Source organism: Megalops cyprinoides, chromosome 6 (genome assembly GCF_013368585.1).
Source record: "Megalops cyprinoides isolate fMegCyp1 chromosome 6, fMegCyp1.pri, whole genome shotgun sequence".
NCBI classification, from domain to species: Eukaryota; Metazoa; Chordata; class Actinopteri; order Elopiformes; family Megalopidae; genus Megalops; species Megalops cyprinoides.
This window is the reverse complement of record NC_050588.1, coordinates 32,999,544-33,027,119: the sequence shown is the minus strand read 5'-3', so window position 1 is coordinate 33,027,119 and position 27,576 is coordinate 32,999,544. Positions and strand designations below refer to the sequence as shown.

General features: G+C 46.0%; 2 protein-coding genes across 2 annotated transcripts in view; both read left to right on the top strand.

The window, feature by feature from the left end:
• The window catches only part of chd6 (chromodomain helicase DNA binding protein 6), a 46,136-nt gene extending 37,182 nt beyond the window's left edge, over positions 1 to 8,954 (top strand). Inside the window, exons 31-38 of the mRNA XM_036530714.1 lie at positions 49 to 1,837; positions 2,187 to 2,338; positions 2,984 to 3,199; positions 3,691 to 4,167; positions 5,201 to 5,380; positions 5,735 to 5,878; positions 6,314 to 6,418; positions 6,748 to 8,954. Of these exons, the coding sequence (XP_036386607.1) occupies positions 49 to 1,837; positions 2,187 to 2,338; positions 2,984 to 3,199; positions 3,691 to 4,167; positions 5,201 to 5,380; positions 5,735 to 5,878; positions 6,314 to 6,418; positions 6,748 to 7,860 (4,176 nt within the window). The 3' untranslated portion in view covers positions 7,861 to 8,954. The remainder of the gene's footprint in view (positions 1 to 48; positions 1,838 to 2,186; positions 2,339 to 2,983; positions 3,200 to 3,690; positions 4,168 to 5,200; positions 5,381 to 5,734; positions 5,879 to 6,313; positions 6,419 to 6,747) is intronic.
• A 3,478-nt stretch (positions 8,955 to 12,432) lies between these two features.
• Positions 12,433 to 25,424, top strand: rbl1 (retinoblastoma-like 1 (p107)). The gene is made up of 22 exons (XM_036531053.1): positions 12,433 to 12,676; positions 15,499 to 15,632; positions 15,735 to 15,935; positions 16,080 to 16,144; positions 16,333 to 16,461; positions 16,723 to 16,883; positions 17,242 to 17,306; positions 17,580 to 17,766; positions 18,188 to 18,354; positions 18,528 to 18,640; positions 18,840 to 18,943; positions 19,311 to 19,448; positions 20,098 to 20,262; positions 20,862 to 20,997; positions 21,921 to 22,175; positions 22,422 to 22,603; positions 22,918 to 23,094; positions 23,268 to 23,339; positions 23,534 to 23,621; positions 23,813 to 23,925; positions 24,371 to 24,535; positions 24,904 to 25,424. Exons 1-22 carry the CDS (start codon positions 12,518 to 12,520, stop codon positions 25,072 to 25,074), a joined length of 3,147 nt encoding a protein of 1,048 aa, XP_036386946.1. The 5' UTR covers positions 12,433 to 12,517; the 3' UTR covers positions 25,075 to 25,424.
• Positions 25,425 to 27,576: the final 2,152 nt, after the last annotated feature.

Here is a 27,576-nt window from a genome sequence, read left to right as displayed (position 1 = left end):
TTGTACTCTGTGCAATGACAATAAAAGAATATATCTAATCTATCTAAGGTCCGGGAGCAGGTTCTGCGGCACCCCCTGCTGGGCCCGCGTCTGCAGCTCTGCCGGCCCAGCCTGTACCTGCCGGTGTGGTGGGAGTGCGGCAAGCACGACCGCGACCTGCTGATCGGCGCCGCCAGGCACGGCCTGAGCCGCACCGACTACTACATCCTCAACGACCCGCAGCTGTCCTTCCTGGAGGCGCACCGCAACTACGTGCAAAAGGAGAACCGCGGCGGCTACCCCGCGACGGGTGGCGCGCCCCCACACCACCACCACCACCACTGCTGCCTGTACGAGGCCGGGCTCAGCCACTGCCACTCCCCGCAGCCCCCGGAGTTCCACCCCGCCCCCGCTCCGCACCACGCCCACCCCCACATCCACGCCCCCCACGTGCACCCCGCCCCCGAGGCGGTCGGGGGCGCAGACGCGGCGGGCGCCATGGGCATGGGCCCCGGCGCCAGGGAGGGCTACCTGGACTGCTCCTCGCTGGACGAGTCCCTGGAGCTGAGCTCGCTCCAGCACGACGGGCTGGCCACCGACTCGCTGCACGGCAAGCCCAGCAAGGAGGCCTTCAACGGCTTCCCCTTCAACTCGGCGTCGGGCGGCCAGAGCATGCTCAACTCGTACGGCGTGCAGGGCGAGCTGAACGGCGGCCAGGGCGACATGGACTCCATCCCGGGAAAGCTGCGCAGCGACGTGCTGGTGGGGGAGCAGTACCCCTGCGAGGAGACGGGGCTCATGACCCCCTCCGTGGAGCTGGACGAGCTCCAGGCTCCCTGGGAGAGCGCCGACCACTCCGGCGCCGCCGACATGTTCAACGAGCCGGACGCCATCCTTGGGCCTCCCACCCTGGAGACGGAGTTCCTGGACTCGGGGCAGCCCGGGGACGGCAGGGTGGACGGGCCGCTGACCGACTGCCTGAGCATGGCAGGCTCCGACCCGCAGGGCGGTGCCGTGGAGCCGCTGCAGTCCAGCTTCATGCTCTTCAAGGACATCGCCGTGGCCGGGCCTGCCGTGGAGCAGGCCGACCTGTCCGTCAGCCCGCCCCAGTTCGCGCCGCCGCCCCTCTCCCTGTCCGACATGGGCCTCCACCACCAGGGGCCCGCCGATGAGCCTGAGGAGAAGCTCAGCGATTCGGATGTCACCCACAGTGTGCCCAGCCCCGGGGACGGCACTGAGAGCGTCACCTTCGAGTTCGACAAGGAGGAGCTGTCCCGGGACAGCCAGAGCCTGATAGGACCCCCGGAGCAGGGGCCCGAAGCCTCGGAAGACCCCTGTGAGGAGCCTGTCAAGAAGCCTTGTGAGGGGCCCCACCAGGAGCCCTCCGAGGGCCCGGGTGACGTGTCCTGCAAGGGGCCCTGTGAAGACTCCTGCCAGGGAACCTGTGAGGACTCCTGTGAAGGGCCTTGTGAAGAGTCTTGCGAGGCTCCCTGCGAGGGGCCCGGTGAGGAGTCCTGCGAGGGGCCTTCTGAGGGCCCTGGTGAGGAGTCCTGCGAGGGACCCTCAGAGGCTGGGGACGAGAGCACCCTGAGCGGACACACCTTCCCAGCTGTTAAGCCCGCGTCCCCCTCCCTCCCCATGTCCCCCTCCCTCCCCATCCCTCAGGCCGACACCCCGGTGTCCCCGGGGCCCGAGGAGGTGACGCAGTTTAAACAGGAGTTCCCGCTGGATCCGCTGAGCTCCGAGTGCAAGCCCGAACCCCTGGAGCCCGACAGCACCATGATGACTCCCAGGCTGGAGCAGACAGGGATGCTGGAGGTGAAGGACGAGATCAAGGAGGAGAGACCCAAAACACCAGGTACTGTCCCTGTCAGTCCAGCCAGAACTGGAGTTAATGAGTCCCCTTCATTCTAAACAGCCCTCTTGTGGATGATGCAAATATAAGGACCTAAGCACTAAGCAATAAGCAATATCTCATGTATAATAGTCCACAATCATCTTCTAGATTTCCTACAACAACTTCACATATGCCGTATAGCATATATTGCAGAATTACGGTGTGGGTGGATACCAGCAAAGTAGACAGTTGAACGCTTTTGTGTTCCACCCTCTGTAGCTTATGCTATAATGCAGTGGGCAGTATAAGGCAGTGTGTTCCGAACTGTTGTTAATTTGGATGAAAAATACGTTGCTGTCCTCTTCATCAGCCCTGCTGGTGGAGAGTTATGTGGAGGAGCCCAGGTTCGCCGCCCCGCTGTCGGTGTGCGACATGCCGGAGAGCCTGTCAGAGGTGCGGGAGCCCACCATCGCCCAGCTCCTGCAGGAGAAGGCCCTGTACTCCTTCTCTGAGTGGCCGAAGGTACGGCTGCCGGCTGCTCCGTATTGCCCGAGGCCTGCGCGGGCTCCCTCAGGCTCCTCAGATCTGACTTGCTTTAAACGCCCGCTTGAATTAGAAGTTTGTTTTTCATTATTTGTTGCCTTTTTTTGACAGACTTTCTTTTCATTTCAAGTTTGGAAAAAAGATTGAACACCTCTACAGTACCAGTCAAAAATTTGGACACACCGACTCATACAAGGGCTTTTCTTTATTTTTATTTTTCCACATTTTAGCATAATAGTAAAGGCATCAAGACTGTAAAATAGCATAAATTATGCCGTCATCAAAAACCGTTAAACAAGTCAAAGCTCGTATTTTAGGTTCTTCAGAGTAGCCAATAATATAATTTTTTGCAAGAAATTCATACATAGGCATCAACTTCACTATTTATATTTGTCTAAGAAAAAAAATTTCAAGCATTGTCTTTGAATGCATGTTTCCTGTTATGTTAATCAAGTGTGTCCAAGTTTTGACCGGTTCTGTATATTGGTTGTGCAAATATGCCAGTTTTTTCCCCTCCGATATGCCCATTTTACCTGTGCTGGGCACTCCAAAATAAAATCAGATACTTGGTTTTGTGATAAGCATTGTACACATAAGTGAACGTGTCTTTCTGTTCTTCTGCAGGACCGGGTGATAATAAACCGCATTGACAGTATCTGTCACGCCATCTTGAAGGGAAAGTGGCCTTCCTCTAGCCAGCAGTATGATTCACCCAGCTCCCTGGCCAACACGTGCATACCAAACAGCGCCCCCCAGAGGGCTGGGTATATCCCTGCAAGGGTGCAGCAAGCACAGAGCCTTAACTTCAACATCTCAGCTCCTGTCTCTCACCTCCCCAAGGTAACGCCCCCCCCCCCCCCCCCCCCCCCCCAGCTCTGTACAGAATATCTACAGCATCACCCAGTTGACCTGGGTTCAACTCCTGGCCAGTACATGAGGTTTAGGCTTTTTGTGGGTGGCAGTGTTAGTGGCATAGTAGTATGGAGCGGTTCTTGTAACCACAAGGTTGATGGTTTGATTCCTCAATGGGAAAGTGCTACTGTACCCTTGGCCAAGGTACTTAACACAGAATTGCCTTAGTAAATATCCAGCTGTATAAATTGGTAGCAAATAAAAACCTAGGGAAGTTGCTCTGGATAAGCATGTCTTCTAAATGACAATAATGTAATGTAATGTAGATGTAGTGGTAGAGCTTTGAGTCCTCTGCTATTATTACTTTACACTTTTCTCAGAAGGGAGTTCATTGTTCAGTGATGGAGGCTGGGATTCTGATGCTGTGCACAGCAGTTTCGTTGGTCACACAGCGTGGTTGACATGACAACTGGTTGCAGGAGAGCCTGGTGAGTGTGCCTTTCCTGGCGGAGCTGAAGCGGGGCCGGCGGGCGTTTGAGTACGAGGGGGAGGTCCCGGGCAAGCCGTGCCACGCGGGGGAGAAGATCCCGGTGGGCATGCAGCCTAGGGGAGGGACGCTGATGCTGAATGGCTGGCAGGAGGCGGCCATGGACCTATCCAAGCCCGGGGATCTGGGGATGGGGGCGGAGCCGGGGGCCGTGGGGCACATGGCCCACCCGGGCCACCCGGCCCCGCACAAAATGCCCCCGCTGAGCTCCATGCAGGGCTCCCTGGGGCTGGACATGGCGGGGATCCTGCAGGCCGGCCTCATCCACCCCGTCACGGGCCAGATCGTCAACGGCAACCTGCGGCGCGACGACGCCGTCATGCGCCGGAGGAGAGGCCGGCGGAGAAATGTGGAGGGCCCCGAGATGGGCTTCCCCAAGAACAGAGTGCTGCACGTCCCGGAGCAGCAGGTATGGGACACTGCATCCCAGCTGTGTGCAGGCTGCAGGCACATTGTATTACGTTACATTGCATTACGTTACGTTACCCGGAGCAGCAGGTATGGGGCACTGCATCCCAGCTGTGTGCAGGCTGCAGGCACATTGTATTACGTTACATTGCATTACGTTACGTTACCCGGAGCAGCAGGTATGGGACACTGCATCCCAGCTGTGTGCAGGCTGCAGGCACATTGTATTACATTACATTGCATTACGTTACGTTACCCGGAGCAGCAGGTATGGGACACTGCATCCCAGCTGTGTGCAGGCTGCAGGCACATTGTATTACATTACATTGCATTACGTTACGTTACCCGGAGCAGCAGGTATGGGACACTGCATCCCAGCTGTGTGCAGGCTGCAGGCACATTGTATTACATTACATTGCATTACGTTACGTTACCCGGAGCAGCAGGTATGGGACACTGCATCCCAGCTGTGTGCAGGCTGCAGGCACATTGTATTACATTACATTGCATTACGTTACGTTACCCGGAGCAGCAGGTATGGGACACTGCATCCCAGCTGTGTGCAGGCTGCAGGCACATTGTATTACGTTACGTTACGTTCATTTAGCGGATGTTCTTAACCAGAGCAACTTCCAGCACGATAGAACAGAAGTGTATCCATTCAAGTTGAATGAGCAGCAGTGTCAAACCAGGCTAACAACACACTCCCAGACCAGTGAGTGTGACCATAACACTGTTCAAGCCCCACCACAAGTTAACTTGGGCTAACCTGACTAGCCCTCCCAGAAACAAAGGGAAGCGAAGTACACACACTGCCATACATCGTGGTCACCAGATTACAGAATCCAACACAAATTGTGATACTACATGTAGAATAAACAGCAAGTAATACAAGGAGTGGGTGTTAGGGGCTGGGGATTGGAGGTGGAACCGAGATGCAGCCTGAGGAGGTGCACCCAGTTGTGAGGTGCCCCCCCCCACCCCCCCAAACTGAGGTGCAACCCTCTGATGAGTGTTCGTCTGGTTTTCTACAGAGCAGGCCCGAGAGTGTCAGCCAGCCGGCGGTGTCGTCCACCACCGCCCCGCCCGAGCACCCCCCTATTCCCCCGCCGCCCGAAGGCCTGGCCCTGGACAGAGAAGCTGCTAACAAGGGACTGATGGAGTGGCTGAGGCAAAACCCCAACTACACCATGGAGGTGCCGGCCTTTGCCCCCGTGAGTATAACCAGGCTGGGCTCTGCCATGTTCCTCTAAAATCTAAGATTGATGCATACGTTCTGTAAGGGCTGTAAGTTTAATGCAGAAGAGGTGCTAAGAAGCGCTAACAATGTAACTGAATTGTTGCTACTGATGTAGCTGAATTATTGCTAGAGATGTAAGTGAATTGTTGCTAGCAATATAACTGAATTGTTCTTAGTGTTCCTGAGTTGTTGCTAGCGAATGTAACTGAATTGTTGCTATCGACGTTACTGAATTCCGTGTCCTGACGCCTGCCTCCCTTCCTCTCTCTCTTTCTCTCTCTCTCTCTCTCTCTCTCTCTCTCTCTCTCTCTCTCTCTCTCTCTCTCAGTCCCAGGGTGTGGGGATTCTTCACAGCTTCGTGGAGAGGCCCAAGCAGAGGCGGCACCGCTGCAAGGACCCCAGCAAGCTGGACGTCAACACGCTGACCGGAGAGGAGCGGGTACCGGTGGTCCACAGAGCCACAGGCCGCAGGGTAACAACCCCCTCACGCCCCCGCACCCCTGGCCTCTCACCTCGTTTTACACCCATGCTGGGGTTCAACTCAGGACAGCTACCGGATCTACATCCGATAAATATTATTCTCATAGGATAATTAAAATGGACACTTTTATACATCTGTACATAAGACCAAGTCATGCCCATTACGCTTTTGTCACTGTTAATCTCAGTGAACTACACCCATGTTCATCTTTTAATGAATGATTTTAGCATGGATTTTTTTTTCATGGCTGTAAGCATTCAGTCACGGAAATTTGCACATGTGATGCAGTCATACCAAAAGCACAGAAAGAGCTGTCAATTTCAGGGCATCCGATTGCAATACTAAATGCCATTGTGTCACTGCCACGGTTTTAACCTCACTCGTCAGAGCAGATTTCATTTGATCCTGCATTTCCTTGTGCTGCAGCTGGGGGGTGCTATGGCACCGGCTATAAAGGAGCTGTCCCGATGGCTGGATGCTAACACGGATTACTGTGTGGCCCCTGACTGGGCAGACATCGTGAAGCACTCTGTGAGTGGCTAACACCAATTCATTTTCATTCCTCTCCCTCAAACGTCTATAGGAGGCAGTCTGAAAGCACTTCGTGTGTGGCTGTTTGAAAAGATTGTGTTGTTTAAGGTTCAGGTTGTAAAAAATCTAATTTGAAGAGGTACCTGCTGAAGTTCAGCATTTTGCGTTATATTTATTTTGTATTCATTTCTTCCATACATTCCTGCCAGTCTCAGTGAAGAAGCTTTTATATTGCTGTGCAGTGTAAGAATCGTGTATGTCAGCACTGAGTGTCATTTGGAGGGAATGTGTCAGAGTGCTGGAGTCAGCGCCTGTTTGGTGTGTTGCAGGGGTTTCTGCCGGAGGGGAAGTTCACCCGCATCCTGACGGAGCCCGTGTGCCGAGACGCCGGGCCACGCCGGAGGGGGCGGCGGCCCCGCAGCGAGATGGCGAAGGCGGGGGCCATGCTGTCGGAGTCGCCCTCGGGCATGGGTCCGCTCTTCATGAACGGCCTGATCAGCAGCATGGACCTGGTCAGCCTGCAGAACCTGAGGAACGTTCCGGGGATCCCCCTCACCGGCCTGATGGGCTTCCCCCACGGCTTCGCCGCCGTCCCTGCTGGGGGCGAGGACGCCAAGAACGGCCTGAGCATGCTTCCCATGATGCTCCACGGCATGACGGCCGTGCAGCCCCACATGTTCAGCGTGGGCGGGCTCATGAGCCAGCCGTCCACCACGGCCGCCCCCACCTCCACCCCCTCCACCCCCTCCACCGCTGCGCCCGTCGCCACCACCGCCGTGTCCTCGTCATCCACGGCCGCCAGCCCGCCTGGCAGCAGGCCCGACCCGGCCGCTGTCTGTGCCTCGGGGGAGTGCAAGGGGGCGGAAGCGCCGGCCGGTGCGGAGAACAGGAAAGACGATAAGCCCCCCCCGGCGGAGGGGAAGCCCGGCCCAGTCTGCAGCCACGGGGAGCCGTCTGCTACGACCAGCAGCAGCAGCAGCAACGGCGGCAGTCACCTGGCCTTCAACCCTTTCCTGATCCCGGGAATGTCCCATGGACTGCTGTACCCGCACATGTTCCTCCCGCACGGCGGCATCATGGCGCTCCCCGGCATGCCTCCCGCGGACAGCACCGGCAGCCCCAAGAGGAAGAAGAAAAAGGTGCGGGAGGAGGGGGCGCCGGAAGCCGGCCGCCCGCAGATGGACCCCGTGCCTCCCAAACCGGACGGTGCCGGTCAGACTGAGGCCAGGGGGAGCGCGGGGGCGGAGGCTGGACCGGAGGCCGAGGGAGAGATGAGGGGCGAGATCGAGGACAGCACAGATCAGGGCCCCCACCAGCCTCCGAGTGCGACGGCGCAGAAGGGTACTGAGGAGGACGACGCGGCGGAAGAGAAGGGAGAAGTGGGTGAAAAACTGGCGGAGGACAAGGACGAGGGAGCAGGGAAGGAAGTAGAGTTGCAATAGACCTCCTCTGCCCTGCTCTTTGTACTGTGCAACAGAATTACCAGTTTGTGATGTGTAAGTCGATGATGTTCATGTAAAGACTTTTATTATCCACTTATTAATGTTTATAGATCTCCTGCCCAGTACCAAACTTGTGATCATTATTATTATGACCCCCTTCCCCCTCCTCCGAAGACTAGAAAGAGACACATATGCATGTGAACGCACACAGCACTCAACAGAGCAGTGGAGCTACACGGCAGCCGGGTTCCCTCTGCTGCATCATGGGACTGGTGCCAGGGAAGGCCCCGGCACAGCTCGACCGGGCCGTACAGAATGGAGCGTGAGCCTTTTGTCAGAACAGGGGGGGGGTTTGAAAGCCTTGGGCCACACCACCCGTGTTCCTGACTACACTACACGTGCGGATGGCACCAATGGGCTCTGCCAGCTCTGTACCACAGGGCTGGTGTGGCTGCACATTTAACAGTCACCGCCGTTTACCTTCGATGGTGTTAAACAGGGTTACGGAATTCCAGATCCCAGATCTTAAAACGCGGTTTAAAGGAACTCTCTCTCCGTAGAAACTCTCTTAAAAGTTTCTGTAGAAGCAAATAAGGAAGCGAGCACCCCCCAGAAAGGTTAACTGCATAACTGCTGCTAAGAAGTTGTCTCTTAGGGCAGCTTTGCTCATCCATTGTTGGTATGTCATTGTGCTGCTACATAGGCTTTTTTAAAGGATAATTCTAGAGGAGTGAAATTATATATATATATGAATGGAAATAATGGAATAACAAATAATGGATCTCTTCAAACGCATTATGTTGTATACCATAAACACCAGGTTTGTCTTCAAGGAATACAAAATTGATCACTGAAACAAGAGAAATCCTAGGTTCACTTTTGATTATGTATTTTTTTTTGTATGCATTTGAAACTTGCAGTTTCACTTTCAAAGACGCCTGTTTCATCGGAAGTCTTAGGGTGACCAGTCGTGCTCTCCCGATAGCCTATAACCAGGGTCCAGCCTGTGCTTCTGCCAGGGCAGGATCGGTGATCGAGTGCCATAGAGGAACATGCGTACAGGGTGTCTAAGCTAGTGTTGTAGCAGTGCAAGAACACAGGTTATGCTAAGGACACCTGAGCTGGGGGGGGGGGGGGGGGGGGGGTTGTTTAACATACAAAAGGAAAAAAAAAAGTCTATTCCCATCTGTCTGTGCATCAAGAGGAAAGAGTTTGTGGTTCGCTCAAGAAGGATGAACAGCCACGGCAGAGTGCCTGATTACTTTAAAGGGTCGTTGTGTCATTACCCCCCAAATGCATTTTAAAGATACTGTAGAATAGATCATAGTAAGAATTTTTAACAAATGTAAATCTCTATATAATATTGTTCCTTTATTGTTTACAAGCACGTTTTTGTTTTTATTTTTCACCTTCACGTTTCTGTTCACAAATACACAAACTCAACTCCAGTGGTTCTTCAGTTGAAAAGTAAAAAATCTGTATACTAGATGGAAGCAAATCTCCTTATCTCCCCAAATTTGACAACAGGGTCTGTTTCGTTTTGGAATCCCCTTTGAATTTTGTTGCCTCTCAGCTAAACTTTGAAAACGCATTTCTTAAATGACTTTTTGTTTTGCACAGTCCTGTTGGTGAATGTTTACCTGTAAATGTAAGAGTCTCTACATTTTTTTTCTTTTTTGTGAGTGTTTGCGTGCATGCATGCGCACGCTCAAACAGTCGGGCCCATGGAGGAGGTGTGTGTCGTAGTTCTCTATTTAGAACGCTTGTCTTGCCCTCAGTCACCTTTCTTGTTAAAAGAAATGTTGTTGTTGCCTTGTCACAACTTGTGACTTTATAATTTATTTGTCTTGCTTTGCCAAACTTTCACCAAATATGACATCTTTATTTTTTTCTTTTTTCAATCTTAGGTTTATTAAAAGTACAAATGCCTTATTTAGTGTTATGTATATGGATGTTTTGTTACATCTCCATATCAGAAAGTATATATTAAAGTACTTAACTAGAATAGTTTGATCTTATCAAAATTGAAAGTTGTTCTCAGTCACACTGGTCTGCTCTAAACTTCCCTTTAGTTGGATTCATACTTGGTTCACTAATTGCATATTCTAAGGTAGAATTTATATGGTTCAAATTCCACAGATGAAGACACTCATTGTGGATTGTGAGTTGAATATAGTCTTGACTAACAGACCCCTGCTCCCCCCACCAAAAAATGCTTTTTCAATACTCCCTTCAAACACAAATGGTAAACAGCAGATTGCTTTTGATTCTTATCCTTTGTCAAGACTTATTAACGCTGTCTTGAGAATATAATTTTGATGCTGACAATCATTTTCTAATGGCCGTTGGATCAAATCATCGAAGCACCTTCAAAGGAAAAGCTGCTAGTTTGAGCAATTCCTAAATCTTTTGCTTAACACATACCCGCCGGCTAATCACTGGGTGTGATTGACAATGGTGAATGTCACCATGCATTTTTGAATTGGTGATTCGCAAGTATTGTAATGCAATTTGAGATTGTCAGTAGAAGAGTATGACATCCTCTCGAAAATTTACTTACCAAATTAAGCCTCAAATAATTAAACTGACAATCCGAACGTGTGTATGAATACAACTAAAGTGGACATAGCATTTAATTTATAGGTCATCCTAATGCAAATCTCTTCTGCCTGTCAGATGCATATTGTCTTGCGAAAACGTTTGACTATTCTTAATATATATATAAATATATACATATATAAGTATATCTATCGTCAAATGAAAAGCCCCAAAAGAATTGGGAATACAATTCAACCAGATGTAAAATGAAAAGTATGCTTTATCCCGTAACATACAAGCCCATATCCATTTCATGTAACTCCATTACTCATGTGAAGACTTGAAAGTGGTGCAGTCAATGAGTATTTATTCAGTTACAGTCATTGAGTCATGTCACCATTTTACCTTGCTTTTTTTTTTTTTTTTTTTTTTTTTATAATTTATCCAAAGGTCAGATTGTTTTTGGGTCATTTGTATTTCAGAAATATTTATTGTACGCTTCTGTCTTACCCGTTTCATTTTATATCTATTCTAACTTATAAGAATTCAGAAGGAAAACTAAGAGGTTCTGAAGAATTTCTGCTTCTGACATGGTTTTCCTCTTTAAGGTTATGTTTATTTTTTGATCATATTTTTGCCTCCAGTGGAAGCAGGAATAGTTAAAAAAAATACTTAAATGTACTGATAACAGAATTGGCAAATCTGCCCGCTCCTTCTGAGTACATAACAGCCTGCAACTTTATCTTATGGCTAAATTATAAAACAGTTTTCCTTTCAGTGAAAATAGCCCCATGTTTCAGCATACTGAAGTGCACTTTACTTGTGCATATATACTATTGTTACATTATCTTGTTAGTGTAAGGTTTTAGATTTTCTACAGTTCTGGGTTGTTACAGAACGTCCCAGCCTTTCTTTTTTTATTTATTTATTTTATTTTTTGCTGTAGTAGATGGTTTTATGTGCGTGTGTGTGTGTGTGTATGCGTCTGCGTGTGTGTAGATGCAGGATGCTGCATTTTGGTATCCTGCCGTTTGTCTTTGCATACCTGAACATGCTAGCTTTCACCTTGATGGAAATACGTTCACGTCTCACAGATGGCTCTGTACTCAGAGGGAGTGTCTATGCATGCTCTGAGGTTCTGTTCTGCAACCGCTTGCATTAGGAGGGTAGTTTTCAGCTCATGCAGTCAAGGCCAGTGTTCACCAAGTGGATGTACTGTAAGCTCTTAGTTTCATTGAACCAAGGGTACTGTATTTGGGATCATATGCTACAAAAAAAGAAAAAAAAAGTGTACTCTGTGTTGGTCTGAAATCAGCAGCATTTTTACAGCATTGTGGTTTTGTTTTTATTTTATTTTATTTTTGTTGAACTAGCTCCTGTATTCCCATGTGGACCAATCACTTAACTCAGAACATGGTATGTGATCTTTTATTGTGCAATAAAAGATGACTTTCAACTTTTGTATGATGTACTGGATTTTAAAGAAGTTTTATGAGTTAAAAGTGTTTGACATGACTGAATCCATAATCTATCAGTGTGATGCATTAGCCAAAATCTGTCAAGTGACATCAACATTAAAACACTGTGGGGAAACTTTTTCGAGCCTTGTGGGTAAACATTTTGGAAATATTTAGTATCCAGTTTAAGATAAGATCAAACTCTTGCACTGTGCTGAATCTGAGAAGTAATCAGCTAGCATCATATATGTTGGTAGATACAGGCCTACACCTTTATGGAAGTTGCAGCTGTCCCTTATTTTATTAGGTAGTTAGTAATGTGTACATACAAGGGCAGTTTGTGTTTACATAAAATTGCTGAAATGACAAAATGACCTTGAACGCACTAAGTTTGGTATAGGCTGATTGTTTTAATCTGCCTCTACGTTATAAATTAACGTTCGGTGGGCAGTCTGCCTAACTTAAATGGTATGGACGGACTACATTGTGTGTAAGAACAGAATGTCTTTGAGTTGTGATTCGGCTCCTTTTCGCGCCAAATCGTGTCGCAAAGCATTGTGGGATAGCATCAGAAAGCTGGAGGACCGACTTCTGGAGTGGCGTTCTTGGTGCTCGTTTGTAAACTGTTTATGTCCTTTCGTGTCGAAAACTGAAAGATTCAAATGCGAGAAAACGAAACAGATTCCGAGTCCGGGAAAGCGGACATTAGCTCTGTCCGGAAAACCCTGGAAACTATCTGTCAAGAACTGAACATGGACGAGGAAACGGCAACCGAAGCCCTGCAGAATTTCACTACGATCTGGGATACATACACTCTAGAGGTGAGTTAGCTAGTTTGCTAAAAACGACTTTCTGGAGTTACAGCCTCGCTAGCGCAACGTTCAGACACATCACTTGGTTAACTAGTTACATAGCTTGCTTGCCATAAACTAGCTAAAGAATGAAGCTCACATTAATTTGCAAATAAGTTAGATAAACAAATAGTTTGGCTTCGTGCAACATGTTTTGCCCCGGCCAGTTCCAAAAAGACATTGTGTTTACACTCGGGTGTAGGTTATGAAATGTAACAGCACTGTACAACCAGACTAACTAGCCAAGTTTGGGATATATACTGTATATGTACCCTATGTCTTCGCTGGCCCTTTAAATTAGACAGGAAAGCAACGTGCCAGTTTTCTTGGCTTTTCAGACTTCCTAACCAAACTGTACAAACAACGGATCCTTACTAGGTCCTCGACAATATGCCGCTAGCATTTCTGTGCAGCCTACCTAGCCGTCCGTCACCACGAGTGGACTTTTCGTGTTTTCATACACAAAAAGTAGCTTGCTAACGGTTAGCCAGCTGGTTTGCATGCCTGCCATGTTTGTTTGCAAGCAAGTTGGCTAACGTTAGCTAGTTAGCCAGCTAGCGAGATTTTTTGCACAGCTTTATTTGATTGAAGCATAAGACACACGAGAGCTTTGTTGTCATTGTTCAGGACAACGAAATTACAGTAAAAGGTAAAACCAGCTGAAAATGCATGACGTTGAGGGACAAATCTTTTCGGTTTGGCTTAAATAGTTAAGGTTTGGCGACGCTAGGTGGTCTACCTGCATTAGGCACGAAGTATTTACTTGTGTGAGCATCGAATTTTATAGAGTTTCTTACAGGTAACCGAAGTACGGTTGAGTGACCCACCCGCATTAAGTGACTGTACTGCTGACCGACTTTAACTGGCGGCACGGTCTGGATATATACCGAGGGTTTTTTGGGTTAATTAACTTACCGAAGGGTAACAACGGCACGGCCCTGGCGGGGAATCGAACCGGCAACCTTCTCGATTATGAGTTAACTCCTTTCCACTACACCACACTAACGACCACGAAGCATCAGACCCGGGTTTTGTCCTGTTTGTCTTTCTTTCAGAGCCTTGTGTTTGCATTAAAGTGGACCAGCCTCAACCCAGCCAGCGGGTACAGTTGGCTTTTTGTGAACCGCAGTTCTTATTACCCCTGTGCTCATTAATGGTGCTGTTGAATCCCAGGCACTGTTATCCTATCATCTGTTGGTTTTTCTAAATCTCCTGGGATCCAAGGATGGGTTGCGGTGGATTTAAATGGGGTCGCCAAGCCAAAGTGAAGATCTATAGTGTAGACCTCTCGAGTAAAAATGCATTTGTGTTTGCACTACACCTTTCAGCCACATGAGATAATTATTTACAAGCTTGTTCTCATGATAATTATGCTGCACGTCTGGAGAAACTTGCTGATGATAGCCTACTCATGGTAATATTTACCGGCCGGCTGTGCTTATTGAGAAAATGAATTTGCTGTCATACTACTACTTATTGACAAATGTTTTGATAATTTTAATAACACTGTATTAGATAAGAAATTAATTGTAGCATGCTAGTTATGTTTTGTTATTCTTCCCCAAAGTAATTGGCCTCAAGCAAATTTAATATTCAATAAATTTAAAATCAGTGGGGTGTTGAAAACAAGGTCCAGTGTAATTTTTAATCCTGGAGCAGTGGAAGTTTATGGCAGCTCTTTCTCTCGTTTGGTCCATCATTAACATGTTTGTGCTCCACTAGTTTAAATACTGTCTCGCTGTTCCTCCTTCCAGTAAGCGGTGAGTTGCTCTTTCAACACTGTTCTCACAGAGCCGTTCTCACGTAGTGTTTCTCAATGTCCCTCAGGGTCCTTTTCCATGCATGTACCTTCACAGGAAATAAGATCATTTTGGCTAACTACTTTAGTGGTTAATGTATACAAATGACAGATGACTTCAGTTTAACAATCAGCCTCACAGACAGTACTAAACTGGTTGTCATGGTAGTGCAAATTTGTGGGGACTGCTTAGTTCATATAGGAGACAAAGTGAAGTCAGATCAGAATTCGGGGAATTTGGCAGGTAGCTAAATAGCCTAAATAGTATGTCAATGGTATTTTTTAACTGTGGCATAGTTTGTTGTAGACTAGAGCGAATACAGGTTAATTATAATTTTAAATGTAGAATGTGTTTTCTGAAAATCAGGGTTTGGCCACTAATTTAGTTATGGTGAAGAAACAATATTTCAGTTCATGTTGATGAACTGTAAACTAGGCAATAAAGGTAAGTAGCCAGCTAGCTAATACCAACTTCATTAAACTATATTAAAATTCATTTTTCTACCTTTTAAAGCGTATGTACAATGAGAGCTCACTGGAAAGCTGCAACACAAACAGAAAAATAATGAGACAACATAACACATAAATCTAGTTAGGTCTATCTACAGACTAGTTACCCATCTTTCTCCAAAACAAGCTTATAGTTTTGATTTTTCTTCACAGTATAGTTTCACCTTGGACAGTGGAGCTTTTGATGCATATAAACTAATGTATTTGCCTACATAAATCTCTGGTTGTAAATTCTCACTTACATTATGTTGTGAACATTTTGCAGCATCTATAATGCCATCTATTTACTTAATTATATGCAACTGCTAAATCAGTAATTGTAAAGTGCATTGACCCTAAATCGCAGTGTTTGTATCTTTCTGATCTCAGGCCTCCACAGTAAGTGTTAGACTGGCGAAGGCAGAAGATTCACAATGTACTAAGCTCAGCCTTAGACGTAAGCGGCTTTTTCATAAGCACTGGCTTGTGTTCTCTGTTTCTCCAGGGAGAGGTGGTGCACTGGCTGGCCTGCTCTCTCTATGCAGCCTGCAGGAAAGGGTGGACACCCACAGTGGGGAAGGGGGTAATGGAGGGGAACTGTGTGTCCCTTACCAGAATCCTGAGGTCCTCCAAACTGAGGTAAAGCACTCATTTTTGTCCACTATTTTTTATTGAACTCAATGGAATGTTGATTTTTCTGGCGTGTTTGTAACACTTTGTCTGTCTTTTCTTCATTTTCAGTCTAATTCAGTTCTTCAGTAAGATGAAGAAGTGGGCGGACATGTCTAATTTGTCCCAGGATTTTCGTGAGCGAATCGGGCGCCTTGAGAGGAATTTTGAAGTATCAACAGTGATCTTCAGGAAGTTTGAGCCCATATTCATGGACATGTTTCAGAACCCCCAAGGAGAGCCGCCACGTCAGCCAAGAAGCCGGAAACACAGGTGTTCAGTCAATCCTGTTTGATGCTATTCACGTGTGCTTTGCTACCTCAGACATTACCCTAGCAGTTACAATGCTGAAGCTTTTTTTTTTTGATATCTTGGTTGAAACTTGAGACTGAAATTAACCTCCACCTTTCTTTTTAGACGTCTGCCATGTCACATAAGTGATGTGTTCAAATTTTGCTGGACCCTGTTTGTCCACACAAAAGGTAAGGTTCTATTTCTCTCCTTAAACTCTGTGTACAGATTCATCACAACATGTTTGGAGCAGTGCTGGTAGCGCTGTTACTTGAAGAGATGGAGTAGCGTGGGTTTGATAGCGAAGTAAGCTGTTTAAGCTTTCATTGATTTGTCCTCTCTGGCCTCTTTTATTATTTTATTTTTTTTTTTTTTGTAGGAAATTTCCATATGATTGGAGATGACCTGGTGAATTCATACCATCTCCTCCTCTGCTGTCTGGATTTGGTGTTTGCCAATGCCCTGCTCTGTGCCAACAGGAAAGACCTTATTAACCCCAGCTTTAAAGGTACCGGCTTTTTAAAAGACTGTAAACCCATTTATTCAGAGGACTAGTACCGTTTATATTTCATGTTACCTGTTTCCACAGCAGGGTATAGTATGAGTCAGTTTGCGGGTAAGTACCTTGCAACAGTGGCCTACCTAGGATTTACATGTGCAATCTTGTGGTTACAAGCCTAGTTCCATTAACCATATCTTTGTTTGATGTATGACCACTACTAAATGTATCAGTTTCTTATTTGCGTGGTTTTCTTCTGTGTGTTTACAGGGTTAACCAAAGACTGTCATAGTCCTGATTACTCTCCCCCAGAGGAGGTTCCCTGTATCATTGAAAGGCTGTGTGAGTTGCATGATGGACTGGTCGTAGAAGCAAAAGGGATTAAAGAGCACTACTTCAAGCCCTACATTAAAAAGCTCTTTGAGAGACAGGTAACAGGTCTTTTTATTGTGACCTCCAGCCACCTGCCCTAACTGAGAACTGAGACAGTCAGACAAGTCATAACCTTCCCAGTCACATTCATTTAAGTTTTCTTCAGTAGTTATTCTAACCTTTGATTACTGCTCAGTGTTACACTTTGTACAGATCCTTAGGTGAGAAATTATAACAGATGACATCTGTATTCAGCAGTTCCCTGGAGGAAAGTAATGTTTTTTTGTTCCGGTAGAAATTGAACTTGTATTTTAAAAGCACAAGGTACAGAACTGGCTTGCCAGATATAATCAAGTGAATTCCACTTATCTGTGTAGTGCAAATTCAGAATGTGTTCCTTTTTCTGTTTTGTTCAAGATTTTGAAGGGGGATGAGGAAACGCTCACAGAATTGCTGGATGCTCCCAACTTCATCGACAACAAGTAAGACCAGATTTGGACGTGATAACGTCTGTCATCTTGAATGAATCGACAAGTTTTACTTTGTCATCATCCCTTGCATTCTCCAGTCTAATTACTGAAGTACATCAAGATGTGTATCTAACATAGACTGACCCTCAGACTCACCAGAGAATCTGGGTAGTCTTAACCAATGTTTTACAATCTAGAAAACGGCTGTTATGTGAGAGGTTAAAAAATGTAATATCACTGATGGTATGGTGTCCTGAGAGCCTCTTTGCTTTCTGTTCCCCCCAGTAAAGCCGTAAACAGGGAGTACGAGGAGTATGTTCTGACAGTGGGGGACTTTGACGAGAGGGTGTTTCTGGGAGCGGACGCTGATGAGGAGATCGGCACACCTCGCAAGGCGGTCACGGAGCCCCCCGAGGGACAACTGTCTGCCCGTATGCAGGTGGAGTGCAACCTGCAGCAGCACTTTGAGAAGGTACTCAATAACAGCCACAGCAGGGAGAACAGGGGCCTCTGTTTTTGCCTGTGTGATACATTTTTAATAACCATTCAAAATAATGAATGCTGAACTGACATCACTACCTCGTAATAAATTGAGTGGATTAATTTGTCATGAGAGACATAACATTTGCATTGTTTTAATTGTTTATGAGATGCCCTTATCAAGGGTGACATGTGTAGCTTAAATTTTACATGCTTGCTATTTGTAGCGCTATGCTCTGTAATGCAATTAAGGTTAAGTGCCTTGCTTAAGTGTGCAGCAGCATTACAACCACAGAGAGACTGAGTCACAAAGCCATTATTGCACGTGCAGTTCTGGAGCCACACTGGTGAATTCAGACGTGTGAAGAGGGCCGCATCATTGAGAACCGTGATCTCTGTGTATTCCTCTGCAGACACGGTCCTTCGCCCCCTCCACCCCTCTGACGGGCCGGCGTTACCTGAAGGAGAAGGAGGTGATCGTGACGCCGGTGTCCTCGGCCACGCAGAGTGTCAGCCGGCTGCAGAGCATGGTGTCCGGACTGCGTAACGCCCCCAGCGAGCAGCTCTTGCAGATCTTCAGGTGAGGAGTGCTTCAGAACATAAAACTGGGGTGTTCTCACGCCTTGCAGTTTGCTCCTAAATTGCATCTCCACGAACAAGTCGGCCTGCTCCCTGGTGCTTTCTGCTTCATCATTATTGTATACGGGTGGCTCTCGGCATGTATTCATTTCAGGTATTGTTTACTTTCTGAAGGTCATGTTCGCGAGACCCTACGGAAACTATTCTGAACAGAGTTAAGTCCCTGGGGGAGACTTTCCGTCAGCATTACACCAAGAGCACAGACGAGCAGCCAGGATCACATATGGGTGAGAAAACAAGAGCAGTGAACAAGTAAACATAAGAAGTTGGAGTGAAAGAGTAGCGGCTGGCCTGTGTTGTATTTCTATCATTATTATTGACTTTGCCAAAGTAGTTAATAGGGGAGTAAAGAACGTAGATGATTGCAGAAAAGTCATTATTTGTGCTTGCAGGTAATTGCTCCTGATCCAGTCCATTCTTTTCCAGATTTTGCTGATAATCGATTGAAACTGGCTGAAATCCTGTATTATAAGATCCTGGAGAATGTCATGGCCCAGGAGATAAAGAGGCTGCACGGCAAAGACATGGCTGTAAGTGAAGTTTTCACTCCTACTTTCACATTCATGATTGATTGCATTTTATATAAGATATGAAAAATACATAGAATTCATTACACAACAAATGTGTACATGCCATACCTAATGGGAATGAAGTTGCAAAACATCTCTGTGAACACAACTTCTGACGCAAGTTGGCTCATAAGAGTAGAGCTGTTCAGGCCAAGGTTTGTCTGACACAGATACAGTTTCAAATAAAAGTCGGAGAGGGTCGCATCAAAACCTATATTGATTTCACACAGAATGACCTGCATAGCTTTTGCTGGAGTGTGACTGTCATGGCTGTTGCAGTGAGGTTTTTTGTGCCGATGTGAGAGCTCTACCTGGTGCCCTCCATCAGGTGCTGCTGGAGCAGGATATTTTTCACCGTTCTCTGATGGCCTGCTGTCTGGACGTGGTCTTGTTCGCCTATAACTCTCAGCGCACCTTCCCCTGGATCATCGAAGTCTTCAACATACGGCCGTTCTACTTCTACAAGGTATGCGCCGTGACCAGAAGGGAATATGATTGTGTTTGTGAAAGTCTGAATTCAAGATAATAATAATAATAATAATAAACTTTATTCATGTCACGAAATGCAGCTCAAAGTGTTTAAATAAAGGTGGAATTATTTGATAGAAAGATCATAAAAATAGGGTTTGAGCTGGCTGTTAGAACTATCAACAGAGGTTGCTTGTCTTATTTGTAATGGGAGTTTGTTCCAAACCTTTGGTGCATAAGAACAGAAAGCTGCTTCACCATACTTTTTGTAATTCATTTTTGGGACATTGAGCAAGCGCAGCACTAGATGACATAAGGGAACAGTTTGGAACATACCTAGATAAGCAATCACAGAGGTATGAAGGTGCTAAACTATTTAGGGCCTTGTAATCAAGTAAAAGAATTTTAAAAAATCCTCAATGTTACAGGGAGCCAGTGCAATGAGGCTAGAACTGGTGTAATATGTTCTCTTTTCCTGGTTTTTGTTAAAATTCTGGCTGCTACATTTTGTACAAGTTGCAGCTTATCAATAGTTTTTTTAGGTAATCCAGTAAAGAGCGCATTGCACTAATCTAGGCGAGAGAGTACAAAGACATGGGTCAACTTTTTGGCAAGATGTCCACCCTCCTTCTTTTTCCCAACCGCAGGTGATTGAGGTGTTCATTCGCTCGGAGGAGGGCCTGTCGCGGGACATGGTCAAGCACCTGAATAACATAGAGGAACAGATCCTGGAATGCAGAGCCTGGACCAGTGATTCTGCACTGTGGGAGGCACTAGAGGCTGCACACAAGAAGGTCCCTACTGTTGAGGAGGTGGGACTAACTGTCAGAGATAAATATGTAATATAGATAGATAGATATGTACTTTATTAATCCCAGTGGGAAATTAAGTTATCCAGCTGCTCGCTGACATACAGTACATTCATTATATATGCATTTTTATGGTGCCCTCTGTTTTTTCCATATCCCTGACTAAACTGGGACAAAAAAATCCAGTATTTGGAAGAAAATGTACATATTAGATACTTTTTTCTGCTTAAAAAAGTTCAGTCTTATGATAGCGCTGCACAGAACAATAATACATTTTAATCCAAAAACATGGTTACATTTAGTCAAACATTTAAGTATGAGTATGATAAAATGTGCAAAAAAACACATGCATCCCAACATGATTCTCTTCACCTATGGTATAAAGCTCTCTGAGGACTGCAGGTAAATTGCCATTGACCTCAACAGGTTGAAAGATGGCGGTAAAGGAATTCACAAACAAGCTGAATCGCCCGCTTTCCACTTCAGTGTCCATTAAGAAATTTAAGGATTGTGATACAGTGGCAGCCCTGCCATGATACATGTGTGTAATGCTACAGTACATTGCATTGGCTAATTATTACTCCATGCTTTCTCCATGCCAGGTGAATTTCCCCAGCAGTTTTGAGAATGGGAGCACAAGCGGTGGTCCCACGCACCTGCCGCTGATGGCTCTGTCTCCTGTCATCCACCCTCGGCTCAGGGAGGTAAGGACTGGCCTGGGAGGAAGTGCTCGTAAAGGTAAGACCGGTGCTCCATCATAAGAGAGTGATTCACTTTAGCAGAACTCCCCCTTTCCTTTTTTGTAATCAAATCCTTATACAGATGTAGGGTGCTTATGTTATCACCAGTTTAACTATGCCAAGTCATGTATTTTTTTTTTTTTTTTTGAGTCTTGAATATGATTCTTGAATTGACTATATGTGCCCCAGTGGAAATGGGCACGTTTTTGTTTGTTTTGGTTTAGTCTTTGTGGTTTATTATTTTTGTATGTATTTTCATTTGCACACACAGCAGAAAAGAGTTATTAAATTCTTATTGTGTTATTGTGAGTCATTAAAAAGTTTTGCTGATTGGGAACTGAGCAACAGATATCGGAGTTTAAAGCTATATAATTGACATCACTAGCTAACTGGTGGACTAATATTAAACCCTTGATGTCCTGTAAATGACACGATTTACATTAAACTAACTTGGAATATCAATTACATGTGATCTTGTATGCCCCCCCCAAAAAACAAAACACAGTGGGAGGTATATTCAGTAATTTTGTCTCCTTCAGTTTATCAGTAGTTTTCAGCAAGGCTTCTGGGGTCAGGGATACCTGGGGACAGTTAATAAAAATGCAGATAACCATTCACAATGGCTCAGAGGTGACACGGCACCAGTAAAACACACATTATGGAAATGTGGCATAAGAAGCCAATATGTAGCCACTTTGATGTGATATACTTCCCCAGTGCTTCAAAACAGATGCCATTATGACATGTCTGTAAACAGTCATATCAGAAAACAGTAACTACCCCTTTCTCATTTTGTAGTTCTCCTTGATAATTAGTTGGTTTATGTTGCAGCAAAAGTAAATTAAAGCTGTGTACTGTCAGGCTTTGTTGACGTACAGGTTTAGCAAAGCTTTAACGTCTTCCGTGTCTCTCTCTGTTCAGATGTGCCCCCTTCGCCAATATATCTGCACGACCGCTACAGCTCTCCCACTGCCGGAGTCGCAAAGAGACGCCTGTTTGGAGACGACAGCCAGCCCCAGTCCCCCTCAAAGAGGATCTCCCTGACGTACGGCGGCGGGCTCAAGATTATCCCCACGTCCCCCTCTCCCAGTGAAGCCACACTCCACTCCCCCGCCAGGACCCTCATTGCCATGACGGCGAACAGTGGCCAGCAACAGCTGAGCATACCTCTGCAAGGTGTGTTTGCCTCACCAGCTCTCATTAATTAGTAGGGCTGCTCTGCTGTTTTGTTAGTTGAGTTTGGGTTTGTTATAAAACAGGCAATATAACCTTCATTTGATCTTCGGCTTGCAACTTCTTAGCATATATTACCCGAAGCAAGCTTTTTTTCCCTTTATGGTCTATTTTAAGCTCAGTACTAAATCATCCACACCCAAGACTAGCCTCTATTAATCAGTGATGTTTCCCACTTGGTGCTCTCAGGTGTGAACGAGGCGGGCGGGATCACCTTCATCCAGGTGCAGCCGAGCGACAGCAGCCCTCTCACCACGCAGGTCCTCCTCACGGCGTCCCCGAGCCGGCCTGGGCCTGGCAGCGCCGTCCCCGACGCCCAGACTGCTAACAAACCGCGTCGCACGGGCTCGCTGGCCCTCTTCTTCAGGAAGGTGAGAGCTCCCATCCCTGCCAGGGCACAGGCTCTCTTCCCAAAAGCTGCATGCTCCTGTGTGCTCACTACACAACCATTTTTACACTGATGGCAGATCTGACTGGCTCAGCCTTCCGATTCTGTTGTGAATGTAGCTTCTAGAGTGCAGTTTTTGTCACCTTTATGCGTGTGATTTTTAAAAGTGAGGCTTTTTGTAATAAACGATTGATTTGCTTTGTGTGCCATTATATATGTGTTACTGATACTTCCAGCAATGTAATACTGACAGAAGCAGGGGAGTGGTTAAAAGCTCATTTGCTGTCACCCCTACAGGTTTATCACTTGGCCAGCGTGCGGTTGCGGGACCTGTGCTTGAAGCTGGACATCTCCTCAGATCTGCGGGGGAAAATCTGGACCTGTTTTGAGCACTCTGTCGTTCACTGCACTGACCTCATGAAGGACAGGCACCTGGACCAGCTGCTGCTGTGTGCCGTGTACATCGTGTCTAAGGTGAGCTGCGAAAGACGTTCTCTTCGGGCTCTTCGTGACTGGTGCAGGCTTGTTTGAAAGTTGTGTGAACCTGTGTAATGGCTTTGTCCTCCTGTTTCATCTGACCCTCTGGTAGGGCTGTTTGTGCTCCTGTGAAATGTATCAGTGCCTCATACATTGTCGTACTTTTTCAGATCACTAAAGAAGAGCGCACTTTCCAGGATATCATGAAATGTTACCGCAGTCAGCCTCAAGCCAGCAGTCATGTATGTGGAAAAAGTCGTGTTTCAACCAAAAGTAGCCTTAAACTTAAGAATTTGGTTGTAACTGACATATATTTGTAATATTTAATAATATAATATAATATAATATAATATAATATAATATTTTAATAATTCTAATAATAGATTATCAAAGGTTGTGTTTGGTAGCATATGTAACCCACCTGTGCCCCCCCCAGGTTTATCGAAGTGTCCTCCTCCGGAAGAACACTGGAGAGCAGCCCTCTGATGAGAACAGCATGGAGGTTGACCCATCTGTGGGTGGGGGTACGGTGACTGGACCTTACCTTCGCTTACCTTTTCCATCTCATCAGTCTCTGTCTGTACAGTTTTTATTTTTATACGACAACTACAGAATAACAGCAACCGGGGCAGGTCTCAAATAGCTCTGTAGACACCATGCCTTTCCATTACTGGTTGACGTACTGGCTGATTATTTTGTGCTCTTTCCCCTGCAGCCAGTGAGTCCGGGGAGGACCGCGGTGACCTCATCCAGTTCTACAACTCGGTGTATGTGCTGAGGATGAAGGGCTTCGCCCTCAGATACGCCATCCCCAGTGCGGACCACAGGGTAGGGGACCTGGCATCTAATTCTGATTTCCGGAGGCTAAATGAATTAAATGTTCAGAGTGATAACTGGCACTGTGGCATACTTTGATGCTTGCTAATGCTGTGCACGATTCTCCCAGATGAGATTTCTGCGGGTGTATTGATTTCTCTTGCCTGGCTATACTATGATGTTGTGCGCCCGCGCCCAAGTTTAACTCTAACCTCATCTGGGCCTGTCCTTTCCACTTCCACGTACCGCGGCTTGACCTTTCCGTTTTTGTAACTTGCAAGTAGAGACGACAGGGTACTTTAAAAAGCAATAACTGTGCTGATTGAATCAATCAGAGCTCTTCTGGCTTAAGTAGTCCAGCGTGGCTCGCAGTCCTTTCCCCGCGGAGAGTTGATTGCAGCCTATTCCAGCAAATTCTGGAGCCAGAAAAGTTCAGGTGCTTTGTGTTGCGTTTCAGATGGAGGTTCCCCCCCTGTCCCCGTTCCCCTCTGTGAGGGCACAGCCTCTGTCCCCACGCCGCGTGTCCCAGAGGCACTCCATCTACGTGTCGCCCCACAAGAACGGCTCCTGTGTCACCCCAAACTCCGCCTTCACCTACAAGTTCAGCGGCAGCCCCTCCAAGGTAAGAGCGCAATCAGTCTTCTGCCGATCTGCCTGTGCAGGTTTAAGGCATTATATTAAATTACATAACTTTAAGTGCATTTAGCAAACGCTCTTATCCAAAGCGACTTCAGTCACAGTAGAACATAAGTGTATCCATTCAAATTTAAACAAGCAACGGTATCAGGCCAGGCTAACAACACTCCCAGACCAGTGAGTGTGAGCTTAACACTATTCAAGCCCTACCGCAAGTTAACTTGTGCAATCTGACAGAAGCCAGGCATACTATGATTAGACCTGTTTGAAGTGCAGGTCTCTGATGTAGCCGGGAGAACGGCCGCTCCCGCCCCTCTCTGGAGCATCTGTTTCACTGCGCCTCTCTGTCCGCAGGAGCTCAACGACATCAACAGGATGATCAAACAGGGCGGGGTGAGCCGCAAGCGGGCCTTCACCATGGAGGGCGACTACTCCGAGTCCCCCACCAAGAGGCTCTGCCAGGAGAGTGAGGACGTGCTGCTGAAACGTCTGCAGGACGTCGTGAGCGAGAGAGCCCACCACTGACCCCACCCCCAAAACACGCAATCATGTCACGCGTCACTGTCCGTCAAGCACGGCACGGGTCTGTAGCTTTAACAGTGAACGTGGGTCAGCAGGGATGGGGTTTTCTTCCTTATAATCCCTGCCCCTTCAAAAGAAATCAAGGTTAAACTTGCGATAATATATATGTGTTGCTATGTTTTCATATCCCATTCTTTGGTTTTGAACCAGAAGCCAGATTGTGTTTTGTGCAGTTACCTGGATTGCAGTTCAGAGAGAGCAGACAGATTGCAGTTGATCCAAACAAACAGCATTCGTCATTGAGATTCTTAGATACCAGGCCAAGATTGCTCTGGGCTGGTAGCTAAAATGTTTAAGAGGCTCTGGGACTGATGTCAGTCGTCTTCAGTAGTCTACCTGAGGTGTGGTGGTTTCCAAAGGTCTGTGGTTTTTATGCTGTTCGTTTTGGCAGCATTCTGTCTAAGAATGTGTAGTATCTACACTTTATTTCTTTTAAGCTTTTAAGTTTTAAGCAAATGACTGTACTGTTAAGAATTAATAGTGCCATTTTTCTATAAAAATGCATTTATTTTGCTAAACAGTAGTTGTTTTGTAAACTTGGCTTAACTGTATTTTTCTACTAAAATATCAGTGCTGTAAATTGTATTTTGCAACTACTGAGGTTCTGCTGAAGGGCCCTTTGTGATTGAAAGCATCATCACCTTTCTGAATTCCAGGTGCAGCAAGTCCCCTGTTGTGACCTTTGTAAGATGTCTTAACCTAAGCGGTTTACTCTTTACAGGAGTTTAATGCATTGGTACTGACACCATTTTCAGTTTATCTTCTTTAATATGAGATTCATTACCTTTGTTGCAATATTCAGGAAAATGTACGCAAAGCAGTGCTTATAGTAGAAATAAGCAATGGTCCACCCTGTTGCAGGGTACAGATCTGATCCTGAGTTACCCTCAGTTTGCACCTCACAGTACGGTGGTGCAGTTTGTTGCTTAATTCCATGACCCACACTCAAGCCAAATGTGAACATTCACCACCTACCCAAAAACAGAGCATACCTGATATCCCCTATTGGTTTTTCAGTAGAAGAGACTGCTGAAAATATAACAAAAAACACCATCAGTTGTTTTTAGTTTATGGCTTTTTATTTTGGATAATTCTAAAGATCTTGAGTGTGTTTTAACATGTTAATTACTGTATGTTTCAGTATTATTTTCTGAATGTTATTAGATTGTAATGTTAAATGTTAAACTGACTGGCCTGTAGCAGAAGTCACCGTTCATATTGTTTTAAATGTTTGCTCCAAAGCACATCTCAGTAGCAACTGTATCAGCAGTTAAACTTTATAGACTATCAGTGCCTTTGAATGTACATATAAAATAAATGGCATTTTTTTCCCCACACTTCTAACCTTGCATTGTGCTCTGATTTTTGCACCTAGTGTTTGGGCGGGATTGGCTTAGGCTCATTGTTGATGACTTCAGGAAAGGCTTAAATGGTTATCTTCAGTTTGGGTGCCTCTTGTTTATTTGCATTCTGTCGTCTTGCTTCTGTTGAGAAGCGCCTGTCATGTTCTATTATGGCATCCCTGCTTCTTTTGTGTTGAATTATTTAGGACAAAACAAATTGCTAGCCTTGCATTTTCCTCCTGCTGGTCTATTTAACATTTCTAGGCACTCATAAATTTGTTTGCAGTGATCCTTCAAAGGCAGAGCTCTCCAACAGAAATTGTATAAAAGACATCAACAACTTAAAAATAGGAAGATAATTTGTTTTTAATACTATATCGGTCTTTGTTAAATTGGGTTCCGATTGCATCATCTAAAATTAATTTTCTCTGTTGTCACATTTGACATGTATTGGAGTGCTGATTACAGAAAGCATTTGCACTCTGTCTGGACTGAAAAGAACCTCCTTTCACAGGCATCACATTCTAATACTTGAATTGTCAAGATGCACATCATTTACACTCAAATCCATTTACGCATATGCTGAGCTGATAGCTTTCAGCTCAGAATAAGCCTTTGTTGTGATTGCTAAGGTACTTTAAATGTCAGATGTCACATTTATTTTATGAATGTGACCTTTATTAGTTTACCTTCTCCAAATAAAATTAACATCTTCAATCTAATGATTGTTGTTCACAATACAATGGTGGGGGGTGGATTGCTTAAAATGCCCTCTTCTGACCTTATGAGGTGTAGTCAATACAGAACACCACTAGATGGAGCCAGATATATACGACAGTCGCTCTGTATGAGGAGTGGAGTGATTTTCATTCTAGTTTTTTTTTTTTTCTTGTTTTATTTGTAAAAATATTTTTCTATCATGTTTATTCCATCAGCTGCAACCGTATTAATACATTTGATCAATGATGGTGGTAAATGCATGTCCTCATGTTGTGAATATTTGGCCTGTTGTAGCTCTGGGAAACATTGCCACTTGCATCTGCTCACTGTGATTGCGCTGCTCAGGTTGATGGACATTTCTTTAGTCTGAAAAGATGAACTC

Bases quoted from the DNA above. Each gene is read 5' to 3' on its own strand.
- rbl1 (XM_036531053.1), top strand. From the start codon at position 12,518: ATGCGAGAAAACGAAACAGATTCCGAGTCCGGGAAAGCGGACATTAGC. The intron at 18,355-18,527 runs GTGAGGAGTGCT...TACTTTCTGAAG, and splicing joins CAGCTCTTGCAGATCTTCAG to GTCATGTTCGCGAGACCCTA. The intron at 18,944-19,310 runs GTAAGTGAAGTT...GCCCTCCATCAG, and splicing joins TGCACGGCAAAGACATGGCT to GTGCTGCTGGAGCAGGATAT.